We start from the raw sequence: 25,483 nt of genomic DNA on the forward strand, positions 1-25,483 counted from the left end.
TAATAAAAAACATGACTTTTTAACCCAAAAAAGAAAGAACACTTTAAAACAAGTTTTATATGTTAAATATTTTTTTTATTTATTATAACCTTTCACATAGACTAGCTTCAATTTCTTCATTTTTATTAGGGTGACAAACCCCCTCACGAGTTGTTCGATGTTTTTCTCAATAATAATGAAAGTTGCACAAGTGAACCGTTTTTTAACAAATTGAAAGAACTATTATAAAATAATAATAGGAGTTATACATACAACTGTAAATATTGTCATCGATTAGGACTTTTCAAACCACCAAATAGGTCACTTAATACATTTATGATTCAAATATTAAAACTACGATTTTAAAACTGCTATATTCTTGAAATTTTTAGCTACTTAACCACAGAAAAAGGTGGTATTTCAAGTTAATTTAGCTCTAACATTCATGTAATTCATTATTTCTAAAAGTAATTATTGTCGGTCTGGTTAAGATATTTATGTTATATTATATAATATAAACATTTTATTTTATATGAAGTTTTCAGATTTTTATTTTAATTAGTAAGATTAATTTGAATTTGGTGAAGGGAGTGAATGACTCGCTCACCTAAAAGCCACTTGGCAAATATAGTCCATAAGAAATAATATAATAATTATATAATTGAGAGGACCAACGGAGTTCTCTCATTGATTCTCAACAAATAGAGCATTCTTATAGTTTCCACTTTTATTAAAATACTTAATTTGTTTTTATTATTTTAATGAGTTTTTTAAACTATTTACTTTTAATATTTATCTATTTCATTCTAGGATTACTACGTTTAGAGTATTTATATTCAACTAAAACATCTGATCCTATTAGTATACAAACTTCTTTCGATTTGTGCTTTATATAATTCAAAACTTTTTCAATTTGATTATTTCAAATTCACTTAAAGAAGTGAATGGTTGAATTGGGGCTTATTCCCAACGCCCACTACCACCACCAGATTGTGAGATTAAAATTTAATTTTAGTGCATGTTAAGCATAGATTATATATTATGGTATAAATTGATTTTTATTTTATTTTTATCAAAGTTATGGTATATATCGATTAACTTTGTGAATTTGCTAAAAAATATCTGTAAATTTCCACCTTATAAAAAATATTCAATTTAATTTTGTTATCTTAATGATTATAATAGACTAGATATAATCGCTCTTTTTGGTCATAAGCGCTCTTTTCTTTATTTTCAGACTAGATATTAAGCAAATAGTTTATATAAACTGAAAAATAATGAGAATCAAACGTACATTTTTAACAAAATAAAAAATAATGGTATATCGATCGTAAAAGAAACGGATCACACGAACAAATATGATGAATATTTTAAAGATAAGCGAATCATGGTATATAATTCATATTTCTTTATAAAGAAATAGCAATGCGAAAATATTCAATATTTGAAAACAATTCTAATTTGAATGAATTCTTATTCTATTTAGTTTTTATAGTTTATTTTTCATGAAATTTTTATTTTGACATTTTTTGTATTGAAGTTTTTCTTTTATAATTTCTTATATTGATTCCGCACAAATGTGCGGGATTACGACTAGTAATATAATAATGCATCATTAGACTAAAAATAATCAATCGTCCTTATGTTTGTTGTTGATTCCAGAAATAAGCTAATGCGGTTGCCTTTATCGTACTCTAAATATTAGTTATTTATTTATTTTTAGGATAATTATTTTAAAATATCTTATCTTTTAGATTTTTGGCGTTAATATTATAAATTTTAAAACCATTTAGTGTAATTTATTTATTAATTTTCAGTTTAATAATTTGTTCAAATTAAAACTAAAAAAATTAAATTTATCCTTCATATTAATTTATAGGATTGATTGCAAATTAGATCACAAACTTTATCCTAATTTACAATTACAATAAATTTTAAAATTTGATACTGTCAATAACTAATTCTATTTTTTGGCAGATTGGTAAATAACACAGACGTGGATATAATAATATACCGCTACGTGTCGTTACATGATTGCTCAGTGCATCAATCTGTCAAAAAAATAAAAGTTAGTTATTGATATTGTCAAAATTTAAAATTCGTGTTGTAATTGTAAATTAGTATAAATTTTGTGATTTAATTTATAATTAACCCTAATTTATATTGTTCAAATTTACTATTTTACAATCAAGAATTTCAAATATGAAGGATATATTTAATTTTTTTTTATTCAAATTTAAATAAATGGCTACAATTAAAACTTAAAATTTAAAAATGGACTAAGATTAATGATTTTAAAATTTTGGACTACAACCAAAAAAATTCGAAAAGATAGAATATTATTTAATGATAAAACCTTTATTTTTTGAAACTTTTAAAAGAAAATTCCAATTGTTAATATCATGAACTATAAGACAAACATCCGACTGTTTGATTATTGAAGATAATTTAATAATTTTAATATCATATATTTCCGCTAAATTTATTTACAATAAAACTATATTAGTTTTCTTGCTATGCTTGTATTATAGTTATAATTTATAATTATAATACAAGCATAGTATAGTTATAACTATAGTACTGTAGTTTGGTTGTTGGATTTTAAAATTGATTATCGTACTATATATGTATTTTGTAGCTCTGACATGTTTTAAATAAAATTCGGCCAAATATACATATGCGTGGCAGCCATATTCATTAAGAAATTTCAAATTTTAAAAAATGATTAAGACAATAACATGATAAAATAGTGTGAAATGTCTTTTATTTATATACATGAAAAAAATTGAAATATAAATTGACTGTAGATATAAATTGACCAAATTTTATTAAAAACGTGTTGAAATCACTAAAAATTTCATATGCTAATCAATTTGTAACGTTTTAAAATTCGATAATCAATCAACAAACAAATTACATTAACCTCAAGAATAAACCTCAAGCACCATTGAGTGACATCTGAGGTTCAATCTTAGCCCCCAGTGCTAAGCTTTTTAGTCACATATGTATCTTTATAGGGCCATAGACATCATTATAGTGTTCGTTCCATCACACTGACCTACTGCTAAAAAAGAAGAAGATAGAATCAAACATTTAAGAACATTTCACAAGATTTCAGATATTTGTTTTTGTGGTTAGCTTATGTTGAAACTTTATGTCTTAACAATTCTGTATTTAATCATTTTGATTTCAGCATGTTACTTATTACATCACCTACCTCTTGTTCTTTCTTGGAATACTGGTTCTTAATTTGTTTTATGCAACATAATCATGTATTAAACGTATTTTGATCTCACTCTACTCCTGTTTAGTCTATCTTTGTGTAAATTACTATAATCAGCAGTGAAACAAAAAAAAAAAAGATAAAAAAACAATATATAACTTAAAAATGAAAAATAGTTGAGACGGCTAAAGATATTAAAAAATAGAAGAATAATCATAAATAATCGACGACCGGTGTTCATTCTGCTCTCCTTGATTTCACACTTCAATATAACCAGGGGCGGAACTGGAAATTTTAATATGGAGTGACGAATTTGTATAAAATAAAACTTGAGGGGGCTAATTATATAAAAATTAAAATTTAACAACTATATTTATAAAAAAAGTTAAAATTTAAGATACTAATTTTGTAAAGAAATAAAAATTACAGGGGCAGTCGCTACCTCGGTCCAAAGGACTGGGTCTGCCCCTGAATATAAATTTTCCCCATAATAGGATTTTTTTTTCTGTATGTAATATTAACTTTAATTTCTAACATGAAGAATGGCCAAAACAAAACCAAATTAACATTTATGTTAGAAAGAATTTGTTTGGCCTACAAGCTCCCTTCCAACCGAACTAATTTTATCCTATTTAAGCTATGGTTTAATAAGTTTGTTTCTCCTAACCTTTTTTATTAATTGAGGACCTTTTTCTTAATTTGAGGAGTACAAGTCATTATGGGTCCAAAACCCTAATTGCAGTACTACACCCATTCAAGCTTTATATATCATTGACCTTGTAAAATTTACTGCGATAATTACATGTTAATATTGAATTTGACCCTAATCTATATTAAATATCCTTATTAGTTACTTCTAATAATCGTGGCGATTGTATTTTTCTAATTGCTGACACTTAAAACATAGGACACGGTCACACAATGACTCCTTTAATGGATCTATTTGCAGTACTTTTATCTATTATTTTTTGAAGATTTATAATTCTTCTCATACGTTACATATCCGCATAGACATGAAATAATTTCTTGTATTACTATTTTTCATATTTATATTTGTTGGAATATGCCTAGAATTCTAATTCCTATTTAGATTAGGACTCTATTGTGGAGTATTTAGGTGAAGGATAACTTTGTTGTCATTGAGTAATTAGAAAGTATAAATCCAATTAGGATTAATATTCCTAATGCCATATAGACTATTTATTCACTATATATACACTACCTTATTCACCTTTTAGAAGACACCAAAAACCGAACACACAATGTAGACATTGATGTGAATATGGGGAAAAGGGGGTGTGTGTGATGTGAGGAATATAAGTTAATTCTTACCCTTTTGGGTTACTTCTTGTAGAGAGTTAAACACTTTGTGGGTTTTTCTTCTAAGGGCATATTTACTAGAGATGTTCTCTATTTGGTGATTCTCCACCAATTTTGTACTCCTTTTGATGATTAGTGGATGGCTCGAATCTTTCGCACGTGGATGTACGCTTTAATGCAGAACCACGTAAATCTCTTGTGTTATTTATTATTTTGCTATATTATTGTTGTTGATCAAATCCATAATTAAATACCTACCAATGGTTTCGATTCCGCTGCGCATACCAATCCGGTCAAGAACTGGTCACGACAATGGTACCAAAGATTCAAGAATCGGTATCAATGTTACAACAATTGGTATCGGAGCCAATTTGGTTTTCAGATTTAATTTTAGATTATGATTATTATGGCAAAATATTATTTGGAGGATTTCGCAAGACGAAATTACTTGACACAAGAAGATTATTTGGAGATAGAGAAGCCACCAAATTTGGAAGTGCCGAAAGTCGTCAATTGAAGACAGACTTGGGTATTAAAATTCTTAAGGTGATTTTTGTGATGGAGATCAATATGCTACTTTAAACTATAAAGAAAAAAGGTATGACTTTTCTAAACACACAACTATTTGAGGATTTTATAGAGTCTTTGTAAGATGAATGATTGGGGTAATCTCTTTATACTCTCATAAAATTCTATTAGTGATTTGAATTTAAAAATTGCTTTTAAGAGTTTGTTGAATGAAGAGTTTGTTTGAGCATAATCAGATTTTGATAAAATCATGATATTGCAAAGGAGATTTTGTTTTGAATAAGTAGCAATCTTAGACACAAGATGGATTACAACGTTTGTAATTTGGAATAGCGTCATTATTGGATCACTCATAAGTCAATTTGTTTGGAGATAATTAGATGAGGACTGAATGCTAGCGATTACAGGCGAATTAGGTTAGAGAACCAGTCTACGCTTAAAATTGCAGCATAATTGTTTTTTTTTTATCCGAAATTTATGCAGATTCAGGTTGTTCATATCACATTTGTGCCAATTTCGATTGGTTTTCCGTCTACAACTGAGTTGATAGTGGAGTGTAGTTATGAGTAACGGTCAATACATGCAGAATTTTGGGATATTGGTTCAGTTATAGGCAAGATGCATAATGAGACAGTTAGAACAATATTGTTCGTTCAACATGATTTCTATATGCACATGTCTGGTATCTCAATATATAAAATTACGAGTTTTATGGATTATTTGGCGATGAAGTGAGATTGGATGTTGCACTTGTGATGTATGCTCATTGGGTTGGTCGACTTATGAAGATTAAGGGATATGCTACGACCTCAACATTTGTTTTTTGATTTAATCATTATAAGCTACTAATGACGTTTGTTTCTGGTATCAGTTTTAAGACCAACAAAATTCGAAGTTTCGTGAAATTTTAATTGATACACCCGAAGATAGTAAATCTTTAGTCATTTTGGTTTCAGCAAGTTCAAGACGTTCTTGAAACTTGTATGGTCCTCCTCAAAGAACCTCTTTTGGAATAAGTTCAGTTTGGACTTAAATGGAGAAGGTGGAGCACAACAGTAATCACAGTTTATTGGAGAATTCAAGTCAAGGTGGAGATTGTTGGAATATGCCTAGAATTCTAATTCCTATTTGGATTAGGACTCTATTGTGGAGTATTTAGGTGAAGGATAACTTTGTTGTCATTGAGTAATTAGGAAGTATAAATCCAATTAGGATTAATATTCCTAATGCCATATAGACTATTTATTCACTATATATACACTACCTTATTCACCTTTTAGAAGACACCAAAAACCGAACACACAATGTAGACATTGATGTGAATATGGGGAAAAGGGGGTGTGTGTGATGTGAGGAATATAAGTTAATTCTTACCCTTTTGGGTTACTTCTTGTAGAGAGTTAAACACTTTGTGGGTTTTTCTTCTAAGGGCATATTTACTAGAGATGTTCTCTATTTGGTGATTCTCCACCAATTTTGTACTCCTTTTGATGATTAGTGGATGGCTCGAATCTTTCGCCCGTGGATGTACGCTTTAATGCAGAACCACGTAAATCTCTTGTGTTATTTATTATTTTGCTATATTATTGTTTGTTGATCAAATCCATAATTAAATACCTACCAATGGTTTCGATTCCGCTGCGCATACCAATCCGGTCAAGAACCGGTCACGACAATGGTACCAAAGATTCAAGAATCGGTATCAATGTTACAACAATATTGCTTAATCGTTCAAAAATACACCTGTTTTTATGACTTCTTTAATTTTTCATATTTCAAACTTTTAACATCTACAATTTTAATTTATTTTTTAATTTCTAATTTCAATTTTGCTTCCTTTTTCAAATTAGTATTAAATGAAAAAAGTTCATATACATCCTTCATATTTGACAAATAATTTCAATTTTAATACTTTTTAAAATATTAAAAATTTAATTAAACTACGTGTCATATATATAAAAGATATATTTGAACTCTTTAAAAATGGAAAACCTCCAATTTAGAAAATGAGTAGAATTGAAATTAAAAAAAAATTGATTGTTATGAATATTTAGAATATGAACAAAAAAAATTGAAAAGATAAAATATCTTTGAATGACCTACTTTTTGAGGTTTTATCACCATTTTTATACATGATTGATAAGTACTGGCTATTGCTATATATATTGCTAAGATGCCAACACAATTGTTGCAGCAAAAGGGCCCAAATGTTTACGAACTGATGTTACTTAAACTTTGATCAATTAATTCATGAATCGCCAACAATATCAGATTATACCCATTAATCTTAAATTATGGTTGACAATGCTTTAAATAGCATTTTGAACCCACCAGATTTCGACAATTAACCAACTTAATTATTTCCAGCACACCAATTTTGTTACAAATTAAGCTATATTTTTTCGATGAGTGTGTATAATCTATATACTTATAAAATTAATAAAAACCAAGTGAACATGAATTTTCAACTTAAATAAAATATTTATTAATTTTTAAAAGTTGTTATTAATAGATAAATAGTCTGTAAACAGTACCAACTCTTTCAGTATTCTTTATAGTTTCAGTACCTCTATTGTATCTATGATACAAAGTAAATGTTATTGTATCCATTTTCTATCTTTTATTTTATTTTATGAAGAATTAAGGATTTCACTGCTATTCTCGCGGTAACTCGAATCCAAAACCTTTCATATATAGGTGAAACGCTCTTACCATTTAAACTAGCTCATCTTGTCTATTGTATCCATTTATCCAATGGTAAAATACATAATGTACAACAAAATAAAATGACCATAAAACAGCCATGACGTATTCTAGCTTGTTTTTTCTTTTTCCCCTTTAATCCTTCCCATACAAGATAAATCATTTACTAAACCATTATCAACCAACTATCCATGAGATAACAAATTAACAAAAATATCGATTCAAATCAAATTTTATCATCAATCAATAAAGAATCAATAAAATAAGATAATACAATAATTTTAAGATAAAAAAGTACGAGAAAAACAATAGTACACATATATGTGTAGTAGAAACAAATAATATATTCCATACTAAATCTATTTGAAATAAAATAAAATATAGTTTTGTCTCTTTATTTATCTTTTTAATAATCTGCTCAATTATTTAATAATTTTAATAAATTATTAAAATAATGTTATATTAATGAATAGATTATAGTAAATAGATAATAGTATTATTTTGAAAACAATTTATGTACAATGATGAGCAATTAGGTATTTTTATATTATTTTGTCTTAAATGTACATACTTAATTTTTATTCTAATAGGTTTTAGTGTTCAATAATGTACAATGATGACCAATTAGGTATTCTTATATGATCATGATCACATCATCAAGGGTCACGATTAGCAGACACACATACACATCATCATCAATACCACAGCTAATAAACGCACATACAAATTCACTATATATTAGGGTTAATCATCGTCTCTTTTCTTTCTCCTTCGCAGTTGAGATCTTGATCATTAATTAACTAATTAGCCATGAGTAGAGGTGGAAGCTCCGGCGGCGGTCAGAGTTCTTTAGGCTACCTTTTTGGGTCTGGATCGTCCGATGAACAACCAATTAGGGCACCACCACCTTCCCGGACTGTATATAACCTACCGCCATATGGTGTTGATATTATCCCCGAAAAGAACTCCGATCATCTTTCTCCTGAAAACCAGAAGGCTTCAAGCAACTACCGTCGAGCTCAAGGCCAGAATACTGGCAACTTCATCACTGTAAGTTGATAGAAGCTAGAATATTCTTTTCGGTCAATTGGGTCCCTGCTAGGGTTTGAACTTTTAATTACCTTATATTTCTCGAAACAGCTTCAACATTGAGTCAAATGACATAAATTGGATGTTGAATTTTCAGAATCATTAAATTTCCATGTTATTTCATTTTGATAAAAAAATAGTATTTTTCAAAGTAAGCATATAATTTTAAAATTTAAAAGAAACCAAAAATTCCTTAGTAATTTCGTTCATATTGAGTCCTGCACAGCAATTAGATCTTTCCATGTATATTAAAATTTTACGGTCATCGAAATTTCATTTGGCGCATATTCCATGTTATATATAGCTTATTTGGAATGAATTTATTGGGAAAAAAAAAAGTTTCTTGTAATTTTGAAGGTCACGAATTTAGCAAATTTAAAGATTTAATTTGACAATTTGGATAATAAAGATATGATTTATACATCAGGATCGTCCGTCGACAAAGGTGAAGTCTGTGCCAGGAGGAGATTCATCTCTTGGGTACCTCTTTGGAGATAAGTGAAGTTTTATGTCTCTCAACATATATATCCAGATTTTAAATCTAAGTGAAAATAAGGGATTACTGCCATTTCCCATGATTATTAATGAACCTAAACTAATATAGTGTACAAAATATAATCCGCTGTTTTTTTAAAATCATAATTCATATGCATATGATTATGAAGGGTTTTAAGACTGTAAACTGTAAAAGCTAGTGATGCAACTTAGTTAGCTTATAACTAGCTAGCTATATGTAATGTATGTTTGTCTTTAATAAGAATATAAATATATATCTAGCTGTTTTTATGAGTGTGGGGATGCTTTCAATAATGGAGTTTGATTTTAGTTTAATTCATGGCCAAATATGGAAACCAAAAAGTTAAATTAACTTTCTATTTTGCTTTCAGCACGTTCTAGCTCCAAATTAAACTTATTATTCTTGTATTAATTTGAATTTTTTAGCAACTCATTTTTTCTCTGGATTAGTATGATGATCTGTAAGTTTAGGCTATTTGCAAAGAGCACTCAATTCAGGTCAGAGATTCTTTCAAGTCTGGTGTTCACTATATGTATTTGAAAACTTGTCTATCCATTGTATACATCTGGCATATTGCGTTAGGAATTGTTTCTTTAGACCATGTTATAATTTTTTTGTACGTATGAGACATAACAAAAACCTCTTTAATATGCACATGCATAATTTAGAATGTTGAGGTTTATTTGTCACTTCCTAGTATGCACACACTATAACCTACTAATGTGCTGGAATTGATGATTATTGATTGAGTTTGTTCTAGTTTATTACATAATATCTATATAGTAAACTGTTATATGCATGTCAATGTGGGTCAGATATTTATCTTAAGGCAAAATGAACTTATCTACTCACAACTATTGAAATTTAATCGAATATACTATGATCTTTAAATTTTGCCAATTTGATCCGTCATGTATTCAATATTTGCCAAATATACCCAAAGCTTGGATATATTTGCGTATAATTGGCAAATTTTAAATGAGCCTTGGGTATATTTGGCAAAGATTGAATAAATGATGGATCAAATTGATAAAATTTAAAAATCATGATATATTTGGTAGAATTACAATAGTTGTGGATAGATAAGTTTATTTTGTCTTATTTTAAATATAGTATCCTATTTATTTACCATGATATATATAGAAGAATTAAGCATATATATATTAAGTTAGTTATATTTATACATATATAAAGTTAATTTGATATATGTGTGTGTGTGTGAAATTTTTATACAAATTTGGTTTATCACATAAGATTGTTAATATATATTTATCTTGTTATATTCTTTGTTCTCACGATCAAAATATATTACTAAATTGGCAATTTTTTAAGACTTGGTTTAATAATAAAAAAGTAAAGTGCCATTACGATTTTTGAACACATTTAGCTTGTTTATTTTGAAAATAAATTGATTTTATAAAATATTATTTTTAATTGATTAAAATAATTCAGTGTAAATTAATTAAATTCAGATATTGCAGTAATGTCAGATCAATTATAAAGATATACTCTTATTTAACAGAAAATATAAAAAACCTTCGAGTTTTTCTCAAAAGTACAAATAAGCCCTTTTATTTTTTTGGGCACAACTATACCCTCGTGTTTTTTAAAATTGAACAATTAAACCCTTATTGTTTAAAATCAAACAAATAAACCCTTTATTGTTTAATTAAACCCTTTTTAAATTTTTTTCATATATGATAATGAGAGACATGTTAGCCGTTAACGAGTGTTTCTAATGATGTTGGACGAAAGAGGTTAATTGCTCTATTTGAAAATAAAGAAGGTTTAGTTATAACCAAAAAAGTAAAAGAGTCGATTTATATTTTTATAAAAACTATAAAAATTATTTTGTACCTTTTTCTCTTATTTAATTTTGGAAGTTTTAAGTTTCAATTCTATTTTTATGGCTCTAGAGGCGGAACTAAAAATTCTACTATGGAATGGTTAATTTGTATAAAATAAAATTAAAAAAAGCTAATTATATGAAAATTAAAATTAAGTAATCATAAATTTTTTAAAAAAATTAAAATTTGATAGAGTAATTTTACAAAAACAAAAAAGATTACGAGGGCGGTCGCTACTTCATCCAATGGGCTGGTTCCGCCCCTGGGCTCAAGCAAGCGAAATTATAAGGTAATGGGTTGCTATATAGCCCAATCGTTCAACTGAGGATTGGTGCGTGGGTGCAAGTTTATGGGCTAAACTACGACGATATATATCTCAGTAGGCCCATTATCTACCAAGAAAGTGGTGACTGGTGATGGTGGTGGATAACATTAGCATGATTCTAGAAAATAAAACAACAATGAGCGGAAGTGTGGAACTTGGTGTAAAGCACTTACGAGTTCGAGCCACACGAAACCCACTAAATATCTATCACAAATATATAATTCGAAATTCAGTATCTTGTGTTTGATTATTTTAGGTCGACAATCTCATACCTAAAATCTTGTCGAATGCTTGAAATGTAGGATAGGCAAAATGACATTTTCTATCCATACTAAATTTTATGAAATATTTTACTAAAAATAAAATAATTTGATTCGTCAATTTTACGAATTAAGCTAAATATATTCAATGTTTTTAATCCGATGTAGGTTTTTACGTGTACTCATATGATTTGTTCAATTAGAAAAAAAGAATTGAACTGAGGTTTTGATATAATTATTTCAATTTATAAAATTAACAAATTAGATCGATTTAAAAAAAATTATTTTGATATAATAATCAAAATTATGGATAAAACATTATTTTGCCAAATGTATATTTGTATCATCTAAATGAACAATGTGTGTGATTGAAACTTATAGAGACTTTTAAAGACTAAATTATTTTTTAAATCCAAAACTTTGTATTTTTTATAAATTATGACCAAAGTTTTTAATTTTTATAATTATATCCAATTTGCTTATTATTATTTTTTGCAATTGTGGTCAAAATTTTGAATTTTATTTTTTAAATTCAAATTTTTGCATTTTTTTATCGGTTACGACCAACTTTTTTAAATTTATCTAATTTTTTAAAATGAGTTGATATGAACGTTTGGTCGCAACAGATAAAAAATATATAAGTTTGAATTTAAAAATTAAATTTAAAATTGTATTCATAATTATATAAAAAAAAATTAGACATAATTGTAAACATTAAATTTTTTTATCTCAATTGATAAAAAGATACAAACATTTGAATTTAAAAAATAGTTAAACCATTTTAAAGTATCGTTAAGCCTTTGACATTGGAATTTTTTTTCCCAAAAATATCCTTGACCTTTTAATAGAAACAGTTTTAAAAAATAAAAGTTTATTTATAGACACATAATCAAATATTAAAAATAATTATATATTTTTTATCCTTTAGTATCTGATTGGTTGATCTAGAAATATAACATAAACCTAGATTAAAAATTTCTATGTCACTACTCGACTAAAAAGCAATAATAAAGGCTTAATCGTCAAAAAAATCTCACCTTTTAGCCCCTTTTCAATTGCATCCTGACATTGTAATTTTGTCAACTGTACCCAAATTTGCACCTTTGAATTTTAATTTTATCTTCAAAATCAAATTGGACTCTTTTTCACTCGGGAAAAATTCATAAAAAACCTTATAAAGTATTTGTTTAAACTCCTTTTCACACAAAAAGTTAAAAATGAATGACTTATTTTAATTTTTTTTAAAATAAAGAAAACAATTTAATACTTGAGAGTGGAATTGAAATTCAAAGGTGCGAATTTGGGTGCAACTGATAAAATTGCAATGTTAGGGTGCAATTGTGAAGGAGCCAAAAAAAATGGGTTTTTTTTTGTTGATTAAATCAATAATAAATTATTTGATGTGGGGTTTTCTTTCACTCCAAAAACATAGCCCGTGATAGGCAAAACGTTCACGGGTTTGCCAATTCCATACATCAAATACAATCAAACGTATGGTGCAAATGTATGTAGGCCAAAATGGTGCATTTTATCTTATTCTGAGGTCAGCATGCACCAATAAGAAAATTCTTGTTTAAATGAGCACCTCTATAATAAAATTCTATTATTTGTAAGTTGTATAGTTAATTCATGCAATAATATAGTTTTTATAAACCAGATCTAGATTAGAATTTTCAGAAATTATATAAAATCTATATTCTATTTTTCACTTAGCATGTGATACATTTTCATGATCTAGTTGAGGGCTCTTAAAATATAATTTCCATCATTATTTTTGGCATTCGATTGAGTGGATTTGGATAATGAGCACCGCAGAAAGTTAGAAGAATTCCTGTTAAAATAATTAATTTATGCCATGTGCAACCCATTTTATATGGTAGAAAAAACTACTTTAGGGTTACCTTTAGAATTTGACTTAATTCCATCTCTGCCTATACATAATTAAATAGAAGTGGAGTGATAACTAACGTATTATGAAGATAAAACAGCGGTTGAAATCAAAGTTCCTAATTTTCACTATCATCTGAAAAGTTCATTTTGTCAAGTTTAAACTAATTTTGGTTTAGTCTTGATCTTTTATTGACTTCTACAATTCCATTTATAGTTCCACTTAGCTCATGAGAAAAAGAAAATCCACAAATACAAGACTAAATATGTTTTGGTAGTTAGGCATAGAATTTAATTAAGATTAATTTGTTTCTACATGGGTAACTTTATCCTAGATGTCTATTATTCCTTGTAGGAAAGCGAATGCTAATAAATTATCAAAAAAATGCTAATTACTATAATTACAATTTAAACGAGTAAATGGATCATATTCCATCCATTTGGTTACACAACTAATGAATGAATTGTATATACTGATCTTAATAATTATTAATACAACTCGAACACAATCCACAACACAATCCACAAATCCATTTTACGCTGTTTTTTACATGATAAACAAGATATTTTAGACTAATTTCTACTCGAGTCGGATAGATTTCTTGCGAGAAGCAAAAGTTCAGCTCCTAACTTTAAACAGTTATACATAAGTGCGGTTTAAAAGACAACATCTTTAACTTTTTTAAATTGAAACCAGTTCCTATTCTAACATGATAAGTTTCTTGCGAAAGATAAAGTTTTAGACCTGAATTTTAAACAGTTATTTAAAAACGCATTAACAACTCACCAGCGACGCTGGTAATCTTTCCTCCTCCAATTAATATAACAATATAATTTGAGCCGGCCGCCAATGACTCCAACTTTTCTTTTGGCCGAAGGCTAAATCTAAATTGAAGTTAAAGACATTGACAACTTGTTCCCAACATTTAAGTAAAACTTTGTTTCTCTTTTCTAAACTTGAAGCAATCAAACATCAAACAACAAGGTCAAATTTGTAAACTTACACCAAATTTAAAAAAATCTTTTAAAATCCCACTATTTGTAGAGTAGTGCATTGCCACATTGAATTCGTATGTATATATAAACAATTTGCCTCCCAACAAAATCATAACTACTCAAAATATGGAGTCATGGACAAGTCCAACAAAATTTCAAGTAAATATAACTTTCATTTCATTCTTGTTTCTGTTTCTTTTTTCTCATCACATTCTTGGTTTTTTATGTGATTGTTACAGGTGAAGGAGGGTATGTTGGTAATTGGTGTTATTCTGTTATGTCTCTGTACAAACGGAGTTGATGGCCGGAAATTCGGGTGTTTGGAGTACGAAGCTATAAATTGCAGAGCTCACGAGGCGTCGATAGAAGATTTTGGAGGAGTTGGCGACGGAGAAACTTCAAATACTAAAGCTTTTGAAGCGGCAATTGATCATCTTAGCCAGTTTTCTTATGCTGGTGGCTCTCAACTCTTTGTTCCGCCCGGAAAATGGCTGACCGGAAGTTTTAATCTTACCAGTCATTTTACTCTATTTCTTCATAAGGACGCTGTTCTTCTTGCCTCTCAGGTTAGATATTTTTGCATTTAAATGTTTGGTCAAGTGAATTAATTAAATTTTAGTTTCTTGTTTAATGTAGTTCAAGTGAATTGGTGTTGTGAGACGTAGTTTAAATTTTGCTGAGGAGAAAATGTTATTTGGTTTAAATGAGATTTAAAATGCTAGTATTTTTTTTTGCCAAATTTAAAATGCTAGTATAGATTTATTATTAAGTGATGGAGAATTAATTTTGTTAAACTATGCGAATTTGAAGAAGGTCAAATTTACTAACTTCTTGTTGATTTCATATTATTTAATGATGAAATGAAACCCTATACTTTTGAATTGATGATGATTTTGGCCTAATCGCTCAAAACCCCACCTTTTCGTTTTTTTCATTTATGCTTCAATCTTTCAAAAACGTCAATTTTGGTTTAATTTTAATAATTATATTTAAATTGCAGCGAAGTAGTCACATTTATGAAAGAAAAAAAAAAGTCAAACCTTTTCGATTTTTTTCTATTATGATCAAGCGTACTTTTCCAATCGAAATATACTTATCAAAATTAGATCACAGATGACGAAATTGAAAGCTCGATCATAAATGAAAACAATTTAAAAAAAATGGCTTTTAAAAAAAATTGAATAATTGGCTACAATGGAAATGTATTTTAGGCCAAAATTGGTGTTTTTAAAAGGTTGAGCCATAAATAAAACAAGTCGAAAAAGCTAGGTATTTTTTAATGATTCAGCCATGATCGTTAATGTGACATGGATATATGGTTTAGGGTCAACATGTCACACCCGACCCAAATACCAATAGTTTTGTTGCTAACTTCCATTTAATCATGAGCTTAACATGTTCTGCATTTTGGATGAGAATTGATTAGGATGAGAATGAATGGCCTGTGCTTGAACCATTGCCATCCTATGGAAGAGGAAGGGATACTGAAGGGGGAAGATATAGCAGTCTCATTTTCGGAACAAATCTTACTGATGTTGTAATAACAGGTATAGATGATCCTCTACTAACACTGCCAAAAAGAATGGAAGCTTAATCCCATATTGATAATTGAAATAAACTGATTTCAGGTGCCAATGGGACTATCGATGGTCAGGGAGATCTCTGGTGGAAAAAGTTCAAGAACGGAGAGCTGAGTCTCACTAGACCTTACCTCATAGAAATTATGTTTTCTACGGATATTCAGATATCGAATCTTACATTGATCAACTCTCCTTCATGGAACGTACATCCTGTATATAGCAGGTACCATATTAGTTTGTCTTCGCGCTTTAATCAATCTTTCGGATTCATTCTGATCAAAGAATTTGATATGCAGCAATATTGTTGTTCAAGGCATCACGATTCTTGCACCTCTCAATTCTCCCAATACTGATGGGATCAACCCAGGTTAGCTACGGAAACTTCGCGAGTTTTTTGTTTTGGAGTTTTGTTTCCATTTCCAGAAATACTTTTGAAACAAGGAAACTCTATAATCTTGTGAAAAATGAATTTTGCTATTTTCTGGTGTTTAGGATGTTCTCCATTTCAATGTTTTTCATTTCCATGCTACATAGGTTGTTCTTGAAGCAGTGAAATTTTCATTTTAACATAAACCTAATGGGTTGATTACGGAATGTATAATTTCTGCAGACTCATGCACAAACACCAGAATTGAGGACTGTTACATTGTCTCTGGAGATGATTGTGTGGCAGTTAAAAGTGGGTGGGATCAATATGGTATTGCTTTTGGGATGCCTACTAAACAGCTTGTAATCAGAAGGCTCACTTGCATTTCTCCGACAAGTGCAGCGATTGCACTGGGAAGCGAAATGTCTGGCGGGATCCAAGATGTGAGGGCAGAAGATATCACTTGTATTAATACAGAATCAGGCGTTAGAATCAAAACTTCTGTCGGAAGAGGAAATTATGTAAAGGATATTTATGTAAGAAGAATGACGATGCACACAATGAAATGGGTATTTTGGATGACAGGAAATTACGGATCTCATCCTGATAATAACTATGACCCTAACGCAATTCCAATTATTGAGAATATCAACTATCGTGACATCGTGGCCGAGAACGTGACAATGGCAGCTAGATTGGAGGGCATTGCTGGTGACCCCTTCACTGGGATTTGCTTATCTAATGTGACAATAGGACTTACGAAAAAGCCAAAGAAGCTTCAATGGAACTGCACCGATATACAAGGGATTTCGAGTAATGTGACCCCAAAACCTTGTAGTCTGCTCCCAGAGCAAGAGGCCGAGAAGAGTGCAGCATGCTATTTTCCGGAAGATAGCCTGCCGATCGAGAATGTTGCGGTGAAGATGTGCTCTTCCAGAAGGAAATACTTGTGACTCGGAACAAAGTTTATGTATAGCGCAAGTTGTTTTCTATATGTATTAGTAACAACATTTTAGTGTTAATTTACTTCACACAATCTCTATTCAAGAAAAAAAAAAGATAGTTCATTTGCTGAATACCCAGTTCGGCTGCAAAAACAAGTGTGTCAAAGCAATTTTGGAAAGAAACAAAAGAACCAGCAAGTGGGGGTGAAAGAGCCAAACTAAACGAAATAATCAAACTGAACCAACAATTTGGTTCGGCTTGAGAGGTAAAAAATTGCTTGTTTTGGTTCAAACTGAACCAAGGCCAATTGAGTCAATTCCATTCAGTTTGAAATATTTTTAATCCTTACATATTCAGTTTGGTGATCACATAAAAGACAGTAATTAAGATTATGCAAAACTATACAACAAAAAAGAAGCCAATAACTTTAGTTTATCATTATTTTGCATTAAAAATATTATAGACACCAGATCCATGAGCAATACATACAACATGCTTAATCCTTGCTTTGCTCCTACCTCAACTGCTAGTACTCACAGAAGATCAGCACTAATTTTTTTTACAATGCATTTCATGCATTAATATAACATATACGCACCGAAATCTCTCAGGTAAGTTAGGCTTCCACGTTCCGAAGACTGGACGCCTTTTATCTACCGGCGTCTAGGAACACCAAGTTCATGTGCGCTGAGGAATGCCGATGACCAGCACAATTTTCAACAAGAAAAAAAAAAAATTTCTTTCATTTTCCCCTAATGGATTGGAGGATCTGGATTGAACTTCACTGATTCTTTCCAGATAAGTTCCTTGATGTGCTCTTCGGTGCACGAGGGATGCTCGAAATCAAAATGAAAAGGCCGGAGGCAGATCGGCTCATCATTGAGATCATGAAGAGAAGACAAATATGGGTGACAAAGTGCCTCATCAACTACAAACCGATGCAGAACTTTATAAATAGGTAATACTGAAGCATAAACAAAAGGAACTAGTTTACAAGTCGGAATTCACACAAAATCTGAACCTTTCATCTTACCTGTAATGCGCTTGTTCGGATCAAAAACAAGCATTTTTTCCAGCAGATCAGCAGCCCCAGAAGACACATTCGGAAACCTAACTGAGAAGTTTTGTTTTCTGTACTGCGGAAGCTGTCTAACATATCTTCTAGCATTATCACTTCGGAGAAAACCGAGGCTAGCATCATCAGGCGAACCTATTAACTATCGGACAAAGTGAAACCAAATGCATATATTATGTTGACTTTTATGACTTATTAAACATTATTTAAATATTGACTTCAAATACCATACCTCAGTAATAAGCCTTAATTGATGAACATAATCTTTCCCAGGAAACAAAGGTTCTCTAGTCATTATTTCACCAAGGATGCAACCGACAGACCAAATATCAATTGCAGCAGTGTACTCCGAACAATTAAGAAGCAACTCCGGTGCTCGGTACCAACGAGTGACAACATACTCAGTCATGAAATCTGTTTCAGATGTTGTCCGTGCCAATCCAAAATCTCCAATTTTGAGATCACAGTTAGCGTTGACAAGCAAATTGCTAGGCTTAAGATCACGATGGAGGACGCTGGCTGAGTGCACGTATCGCAGTCCACGTAACAATTGATACAAGAAGTACTGTAAGAATTTCATTGAAAATTTATGAGTCTCAGTATTAGCTATCAATGCAGCTATGATACATTAACTTGTAGGAGACAAACCTGACAATGGTCATCAGTCAGAGCTTGATCAGAACGAATAATGTGATGAAGATCAGAGTCCATCAATTCATAAACAATGTACACATCATTGAAAGCCTCCTTTTTTGGTGGCCGAATGATGTCTCTAATAGCAATAACCTATGCAAGATAAATAAGTAAAATGGTGAGCACTAAAAGGTTGTAAAAGTGGTGAACAGTGCATAAAGAACTTTTCAGGTTCAATTGCCACAATGCTGTCAGTAAAATTCAAGTGATGAAGCATTTAGTTGATAGTACAAATTAAGTATTCAAGGAAAAATAACTCAAACATACATTTTCATGTTCCATATGGCGAAGAAGCTTAATCTCCCTCAATGTTCTTTTGGCATCTATGCTGTTGTCAAATGCATTACCAATTTTCTTAATGGCAACTTCTTCACGTGTCTCCGCATTCACAGCAGCACTGAAAAGAAAGCTTTTACATATTACTAGTCTTTCTACCTTATTGTAGATGTCAAACATACAAACATAAGGAAATTATTCCACAGAGTTCATAGTTTGAACAAAGCATTTTTCTATGGTTTTTCGAAAGCATCTGTCCTTCAACTTCAGGGACATCACGAGTGAGAAAATAAAGCAGAAACCAACTGTACCGAAATTTAAAACAGGAAAACTAGTCTAATCACAAATCTTACATACCATATGCACATAGAATACCATGAGTGGCCAAAAGTAAAGAATAGGTATATGACAATTACGCAGTTGTCTAAGCACAGAAAAACAACAAAGATACATGTATTAGACATTACAGAACCACAAATCTAAATGTAATAACATATTTCCATGGCCTGATTTATTAAAAAGGTTATTGACTAAAATTTTGACCCTCTTGAGCCATTACTTCTTCTCTACCAATCCTAGCTATAAAGGGCAAGTCCTGCTGAAACACCAATAGATATGACATGTAAAGAATAAAAAAAAACTATATTTAAATTTTTGAGGTAAGCTAAGAAAACAGTTATAAGATGAGACAAAGGCAGAGAATATCACATAAAGTTGATACTAGCTACCTGAAATTAGTCAACCGAATCAACTAATATGGTCAAAGGTCAATTGATAAAACAGTAAGAGATGAACAAATAAAGAGATTTGACTACATAAAGCTGAGACTAATTCTCTGAAAACTTATCCCAATTCTTCAAGTGGATTACAACATGGTTGTGATCGGTTCGTAACCGGATTGGTATGCACAGCGGATTCGAAATCATTAAGTAGGTATCATAATATTTGATCAATAAACAACAATACAGCAAAATAAATAACACAAAAGATTTACTTCACCAATAGCATCCTAATACAAATATAATTCTAGGCATTGTTCCAACAAAAAATGGAAACAAAAGCTTGACAAGATCAAACAAGAGAATATATAGAACATGTCAAAAACTCAAATTATGCATCTCTCACTGTTATATCCTTCAAAATATCATCATACAATTAATTATTGTATCCTATCAAACACATACAAAATATCATATACCCAGAATCAAAAAACAGCATAAAAATCAAAATAACATAACAAAACTAATAAAGATTAAAACTTTATAGAAAAAAAAATTAGAGAAAAAGATTATACCAGACAATGCCATAAGCACCACGGCCAATGGGACGAATAGGAGGCACGTACTTACTAGAAACCTCAAATAAGTTACCATAAACATTGTACTGAACATAACGACCACCGTGTGTTGACACTCCTTTTATTTTACTACCACCGTGACCACCACCACCACCACCATCTGCTGCTGAAGAACTTGAACTTGCTTCTTTATTACTACTAGCGGTTGCCATTCTTGTTTTTCTTGGGTTTTTTTTTCTCTTGTGGTATTGTAAGTTGTGATTTTTGATAAAAATGAATGAATAAGATGATTTGTTTTGATGGGTTCTTTGTTGCAGAGAGTGTGTGAAAACCGTGAAGTGAAGAGAAATGAGCAAATTTGAGAAACTTTTGTTGGGTTTCAACTTTTTGAATGTGTCTTGTGAAATGAAAGCTGACTTTTCTCTCTAAAGACAAACTTATTTTGATTTGATACTTCTTACTTTTGTTTCACAATCTACTGTTTGCCCTTTAGAACTTGCCACCTGTTTGTCTTATTAATCCTTTTAACCTCATGATTTAATGCCAAAATTAATTTATGTTGATAGAAATTAATTTTAGTAATTTTTTGAATTTGATTTAAATTTTCAATGATTAGTATTTGGAGTTATTAATATTTTGAGTTTCAGTTTTAAACAATATAAATTAAAAGAAAGGAATTAATTCATCTAAAAATTAAACGTTAGGTGAGACTTTAACAATATCATTATTACTAACATATTTTCATACGCAAATAATTATTTTGAAGCGTGAATAAACAAAAACGTATTCATTTATTTAAATAAATAAATTACTAAGATCATTTTTAAATTTTTTGATTATAAAATCTCTAATATCATGTCGAATTTATTCAAAAATTTAAGCTGTAAAATGAGGCTCAAACTAATATTATTAGTTCTAACAATGAACACATTAACTTTCATTGACATGTATCAATTATCATGAAATTGTGATTTTTTTTTGTTTCTTTCATAGGGCACAAAAGAAGAAGTAGTTGAAGGTTTCAGATATGGTTGAGGGCTCTCCTTATCAGCTTTCTTCAAGTCAATTTGTAAGTAATAAAAGTGCAACTTCTAAGAAATTTATCATGTGAAGTGCTACTTCTAAGAAGTTTTATCATATGAAAACTTATGATATCATACATTTAAAAGTAAGCTGTATCATGTATTATTATTGCAATATGATTTTCTAGTCAATATTTAATATGTTATATTAAACTTTAATTTTATAAGTTATATATATATATATATATATATATATTTACAAAAAGAAAATCACTAGAAATGATAAAAGTATATTAAATTAAAAACTTATTTTATTTTTTTAACATAAATTAGAATTATCGAAATTGAATTTTTTAATTTAAATTGTAAAATTGCAGGAAATAAAAAGAGTGATATGCTCTATCACTGGGAAGGGGTGATGCACCCCTAAAGTGGTTCAGCAAGAAGGTAGTTGTGTGTTTCACGGGATATTTGCATCCACTTTCCCATCATATGCTTCTTCAAGAATCCTCTAAATCTAGCACACCTAATAACAACTCTTTAGAGCTTTTTGGGTTATGGACTTCAGATTCATGGACACTGACCCAATGTTTAGTCCAGACCACGCTAATTAAATTTCAAATTGAACTCAAATATCAAATATTTGGATTAATAAATTCTCAAGCCTAATCCACCTTTAATAAAGAAAAGCATTGAGATGTTCGACGGGATAGAAAATATGGTTATCAAAATCAGGCGCGCCTAAGCGCTAAGAGAGGGTGGTGCGCCTGAAAAACACCTTAGGCGATCACCTTGCTTCGGACAATGTTCAAAATATGAAGCGCGCAGTTTCCAAGCAAGAGGTGCAGTAGGAAATTCCATTTTTTATGTGTTGAAGTTATTTTGAATTTAAAAACATAAAATATAAAAGAAACTGTTAGTACAAACAGAAACCCTATAAACTATTTAAATATTACATTCGAAAATTATGACATTTAGAACTCCTCTGTTTTAATCAATGCTATGTTTTTATCACATAAGAAAAAGAATCAAGCTCATCCAAGCAAAATTTTAAAGAACTGTTTTAAGTATTTTAACTTTTTACATATATACGCCTAGATTTCCTCGGACATACGCTTTTCTTAACCCTAGCGCCTTATGCTATATGAAGCCCTTTGCACTATAGGTGCGCCTAGAGCTTTAACAACAATGAGATGCAGAGAAGGACTATTACAAATTCTATGAAGTCTTCTCTATATAACTTACATGAAGATAGTCAAAACATAGCTAAGCTTACAGACTTGCTTATATGTTTCCGGTGAGCTATACTATTAAAGAATTTCCATTCCTCTGGAAGTTAAAAAAGAAGAGATTGGAAGAGAATCTTCATGGTCAATACAATTGATGAATACCGTTAACACAGTTCAAGTAGTATGATTGGACGAAGCTTGTGTCTGCAACCAAGGAGTGGCTACAGCTCAAAGAATTCAAATTCGAGGGGGAGAAAGAGAAAGACGGAAGAAAAACAAATTAAAGGAAAGAAAACACAAAAGAGAAAAAATAAGCACAAATGTAACTGAAAAGAGGTAGCATATAACATAAATAACAGTATTCAAAAGGCTAATTCATTGAAAAAGATCCCAAAATTTTAAACAATATCCAAAGACAAGCAAATTTGCCCACTCCTCTATATCTATCAGCCACTAATAGTAACTCTTCGAATGCAGCAGATCATCATGACATGAGCATGTAGCTGAAATAGCATAAGCCAAAATCACCAATCCTTCAAGGAAGTTCTGAGCTTGCAGAAGCTGCAGGAAAACTACCAGAACCACGGCCAAAGCCAGGCCTTCCACCACTACCCTGCATTTGTAATACAAAACTTAGCTACTACAATAAAATTCCATACAGACTGAGCACCTAACAATTACAGGTAGAGAGCACATTCTTCAATAGAATTGAAGTCCAAGAATATATACATATACATAGAAGAGTAAGGCTATAAAGCAAAACTTCAAGAATAAGGGATAACAAACTTAATTTCCTTAACCTCTACAAAATTAAGAGACCAGCAGAACTGCAGAAATGATATACCATACTAGAAAAGATAAACTAAAATAGTTCTAATACTAAACAAAGACTAATCACAACAATTATAGCTCAAGCAAGTCGGCTTAAAGGTGCATACATTTAGCAAACAAAACAGAACAAAATACTAGAACAGATAATGCACGTGCTCTATCGACTAGATTTAAGGTGCGCTGAATCAGCAAAGAACAAATGAAAACTGAAAACAGAATAACATAAGAAGCAGTGACGTAAGAAATGTTGCAATTACCCCGTAGGTAGGTCTGTAATCGGCAGGAGCTCCACCCTTGTCACCATATTCACCTGGAGGTCCACCACGGGGTCCTCCACGGTATCCTTCACGATCACCACCAAATCTCCTCTCTCCATCAAAACGAGATGGACCACTGGTTACAGCAATAAATAAAACCACAATCATACAACTGCCTACTGAAAACATAGCTATAACAAATTTAAATTTGAAAACAAAATATAACAGAGCATATAATTATCAGACAGCCAAGCAAAGAACGCATTAATCGCATGAAAAAAAACTGACAAAATATACCACAAAAGCAATACGCATATAACAAGAAAGAGTCATCTTTACCGTGGGCGATCGCCTGGTGGGCCACCCATAGGTCTACCAAGCGGCTTGCTTTGTTTCTTCAAAGTAGCAGGGACAATTTCAGATGGCAAGTTGAGGTAAGTCCTCAAGAACTCGATACCATCATTAGTAAGGAACCAATAGTAATGCATCCAAGCAAAAGTCTCACGAACATACTCCTTTGACTTAAAGCTCTGCATCAGCTTAATCACTTGTAAATTCGGCACATCAATATTTGGATGCTTTGCAAGATTAAAGTCTTTCTTCGCATGCAACACTCCCTCTACAAGAAAAACACCAAAAATAAGCAATCAAAACACAATTCGCTAAAATATCCTTAGCACATTGCTCAAGTTAAATTGAACCATTAGCATAATATGCAGTAACGGTCTAAATGTTGCAAGGAATCCTATTAAACCACGATTATTAAACACGAATCTACACTCGTTAGGTAAAATTTCAATCTATTTTAGTCTTTTTAACACATATGAAGCAATGCACACATTAAATTTAAAGCATATATTTGCATAAACATTCAATTTTTTTTCTCATGTATAAGTAAATATTAATCTAAAGACAGATATAAACCTTGGAAAAGGTACTTGGAGATCTCGCGTCGGTTCTTCTCAGAGATAATCTGCACAAAGACGGAGAAAATAAAATTAGTTATATTAATATACGGGATCGATTTCTTTCTGTTACAATTAAAAGAAAAGAAACGGAGGAGGAGTAGAGAGGATACCATTGTTGACGGTGGCGATTAGGGCAGAGAGAGCTGTGTTAAGCGGCGGAAAAAATTGACGAATAGTGACGTTTTCAGTCTTGGCACTGCGAATTCTTATGGCTAAACAGAACCAAACCCTAATTTTCTCGGGTGTGTTTAACTGTTTATAGACTATTT

At 30.5% G+C, this 25,483-nt stretch overlaps 4 protein-coding genes across 5 annotated transcripts; 2 read left to right on the plus strand and 2 right to left on the minus strand.

Annotated features, from left to right (window-relative positions):
• The first annotated feature begins 8,502 nt into the window (after positions 1-8,502).
• Positions 8,503-9,629, plus strand: LOC126677933 (protein SPIRAL1-like 5). The gene is made up of 2 exons (XM_050372750.2): positions 8,503-8,803; positions 9,270-9,629. The coding sequence occupies exons 1-2, from the start codon at positions 8,564-8,566 to the stop codon at positions 9,342-9,344; spliced, it is 315 nt and encodes a 104-aa protein (XP_050228707.1). The 5' UTR covers positions 8,503-8,563; the 3' UTR covers positions 9,345-9,629.
• Positions 9,630-14,725: 5,096 nt separating this feature from the next.
• Positions 14,726-17,697, plus strand: LOC126677286 (probable polygalacturonase). The gene is made up of 6 exons (XM_050371836.2): positions 14,726-14,833; positions 14,914-15,240; positions 16,101-16,221; positions 16,303-16,477; positions 16,551-16,621; positions 16,865-17,697. The coding sequence occupies exons 1-6, from the start codon at positions 14,801-14,803 to the stop codon at positions 17,572-17,574; spliced, it is 1,437 nt and encodes a 478-aa protein (XP_050227793.1). The 5' UTR covers positions 14,726-14,800; the 3' UTR covers positions 17,575-17,697.
• Positions 17,698-17,980: 283 nt separating this feature from the next.
• Positions 17,981-21,351, minus strand: LOC126677288 (mitogen-activated protein kinase homolog MMK2-like). Of its 2 annotated transcripts, none has more exons than XM_050371837.2 (6): positions 20,905-21,351; positions 19,602-19,731; positions 19,290-19,427; positions 18,874-19,206; positions 18,600-18,783; positions 17,981-18,494 (listed from the first exon to the last, which is right to left on the minus strand). In XM_050371837.2, the coding sequence occupies exons 1-6, from the start codon at positions 21,117-21,119 to the stop codon at positions 18,319-18,321; spliced, it is 1,176 nt and encodes a 391-aa protein (XP_050227794.1). In that variant the 5' UTR covers positions 21,120-21,351; the 3' UTR covers positions 17,981-18,318. The 2 variants fall into 2 exon arrangements, with proteins under 2 accessions (XP_050227794.1, XP_055961398.1); XM_056105423.1 differs by lacking the exon at positions 20,905-21,351 and adding an exon at positions 19,968-20,508.
• Positions 21,352-23,481: 2,130 nt separating this feature from the next.
• Positions 23,482-25,480, minus strand: LOC126679289 (40S ribosomal protein S10-1). Its single transcript, XM_050374283.2, has 5 exons — positions 25,325-25,480; positions 25,171-25,219; positions 24,586-24,865; positions 24,247-24,382; positions 23,482-23,771 (listed from the first exon to the last, which is right to left on the minus strand). Exons 1-5 carry the CDS (start codon positions 25,325-25,327, stop codon positions 23,694-23,696), a joined length of 546 nt encoding a protein of 181 aa, XP_050230240.1. The 5' UTR covers positions 25,328-25,480; the 3' UTR covers positions 23,482-23,693.
• Positions 25,481-25,483: the final 3 nt, after the last annotated feature.

The sequence above is a fragment of the Mercurialis annua genome, linkage group LG4 (genome assembly GCF_937616625.2).
Source record: "Mercurialis annua linkage group LG4, ddMerAnnu1.2, whole genome shotgun sequence".
Taxonomy (NCBI): Eukaryota; Viridiplantae; Streptophyta; class Magnoliopsida; order Malpighiales; family Euphorbiaceae; genus Mercurialis; species Mercurialis annua.

What these genes read in the sequence shown, in the direction of transcription:
- LOC126677933 (XM_050372750.2), top strand. Translation starts at nt 8,564, where the DNA reads ATGAGTAGAGGTGGAAGCTCCGGCGGCGGTCAGAGTTCTTTAGGCTAC. An exon ending in ATACTGGCAACTTCATCACT is followed by an intron (nt 8,804 to 9,269) that starts GTAAGTTGATAG and finishes TTTATACATCAG; the next exon opens with GATCGTCCGTCGACAAAGGT.
- LOC126679289 (XM_050374283.2), bottom strand. An exon ending in CTCCAAGTACCTTTTCCAAG is followed by an intron (nt 24,866 to 25,170) that starts GTTTATATCTGT and finishes TTTTTCTTGTAG; the next exon opens with AGGGAGTGTTGCATGCGAAG. An exon ending in CCACCAGGCGATCGCCCACG is followed by an intron (nt 24,383 to 24,585) that starts GTAAAGATGACT and finishes TGCTGTAACCAG; the next exon opens with TGGTCCATCTCGTTTTGATG.
- LOC126677288 (XM_050371837.2), bottom strand. Translation starts at nt 21,119, where the DNA reads ATGGCAACCGCTAGTAGTAATAAAGAAGCAAGTTCAAGTTCTTCAGCA. An exon ending in GCCATATGGAACATGAAAAT is followed by an intron (nt 19,428 to 19,601) that starts GTATGTTTGAGT and finishes TATCTTGCATAG; the next exon opens with GTTATTGCTATTAGAGACAT. An exon ending in TCCGAACAAGCGCATTACAG is followed by an intron (nt 18,495 to 18,599) that starts GTAAGATGAAAG and finishes ATCGGTTTGTAG; the next exon opens with TTGATGAGGCACTTTGTCAC.
- LOC126677286 (XM_050371836.2), top strand. Translation starts at nt 14,801, where the DNA reads ATGGAGTCATGGACAAGTCCAACAAAATTTCAA. An exon ending in CAAGTCCAACAAAATTTCAA is followed by an intron (nt 14,834 to 14,913) that starts GTAAATATAACT and finishes TGATTGTTACAG; the next exon opens with GTGAAGGAGGGTATGTTGGT. An exon ending in TACTGATGGGATCAACCCAG is followed by an intron (nt 16,622 to 16,864) that starts GTTAGCTACGGA and finishes TAATTTCTGCAG; the next exon opens with ACTCATGCACAAACACCAGA.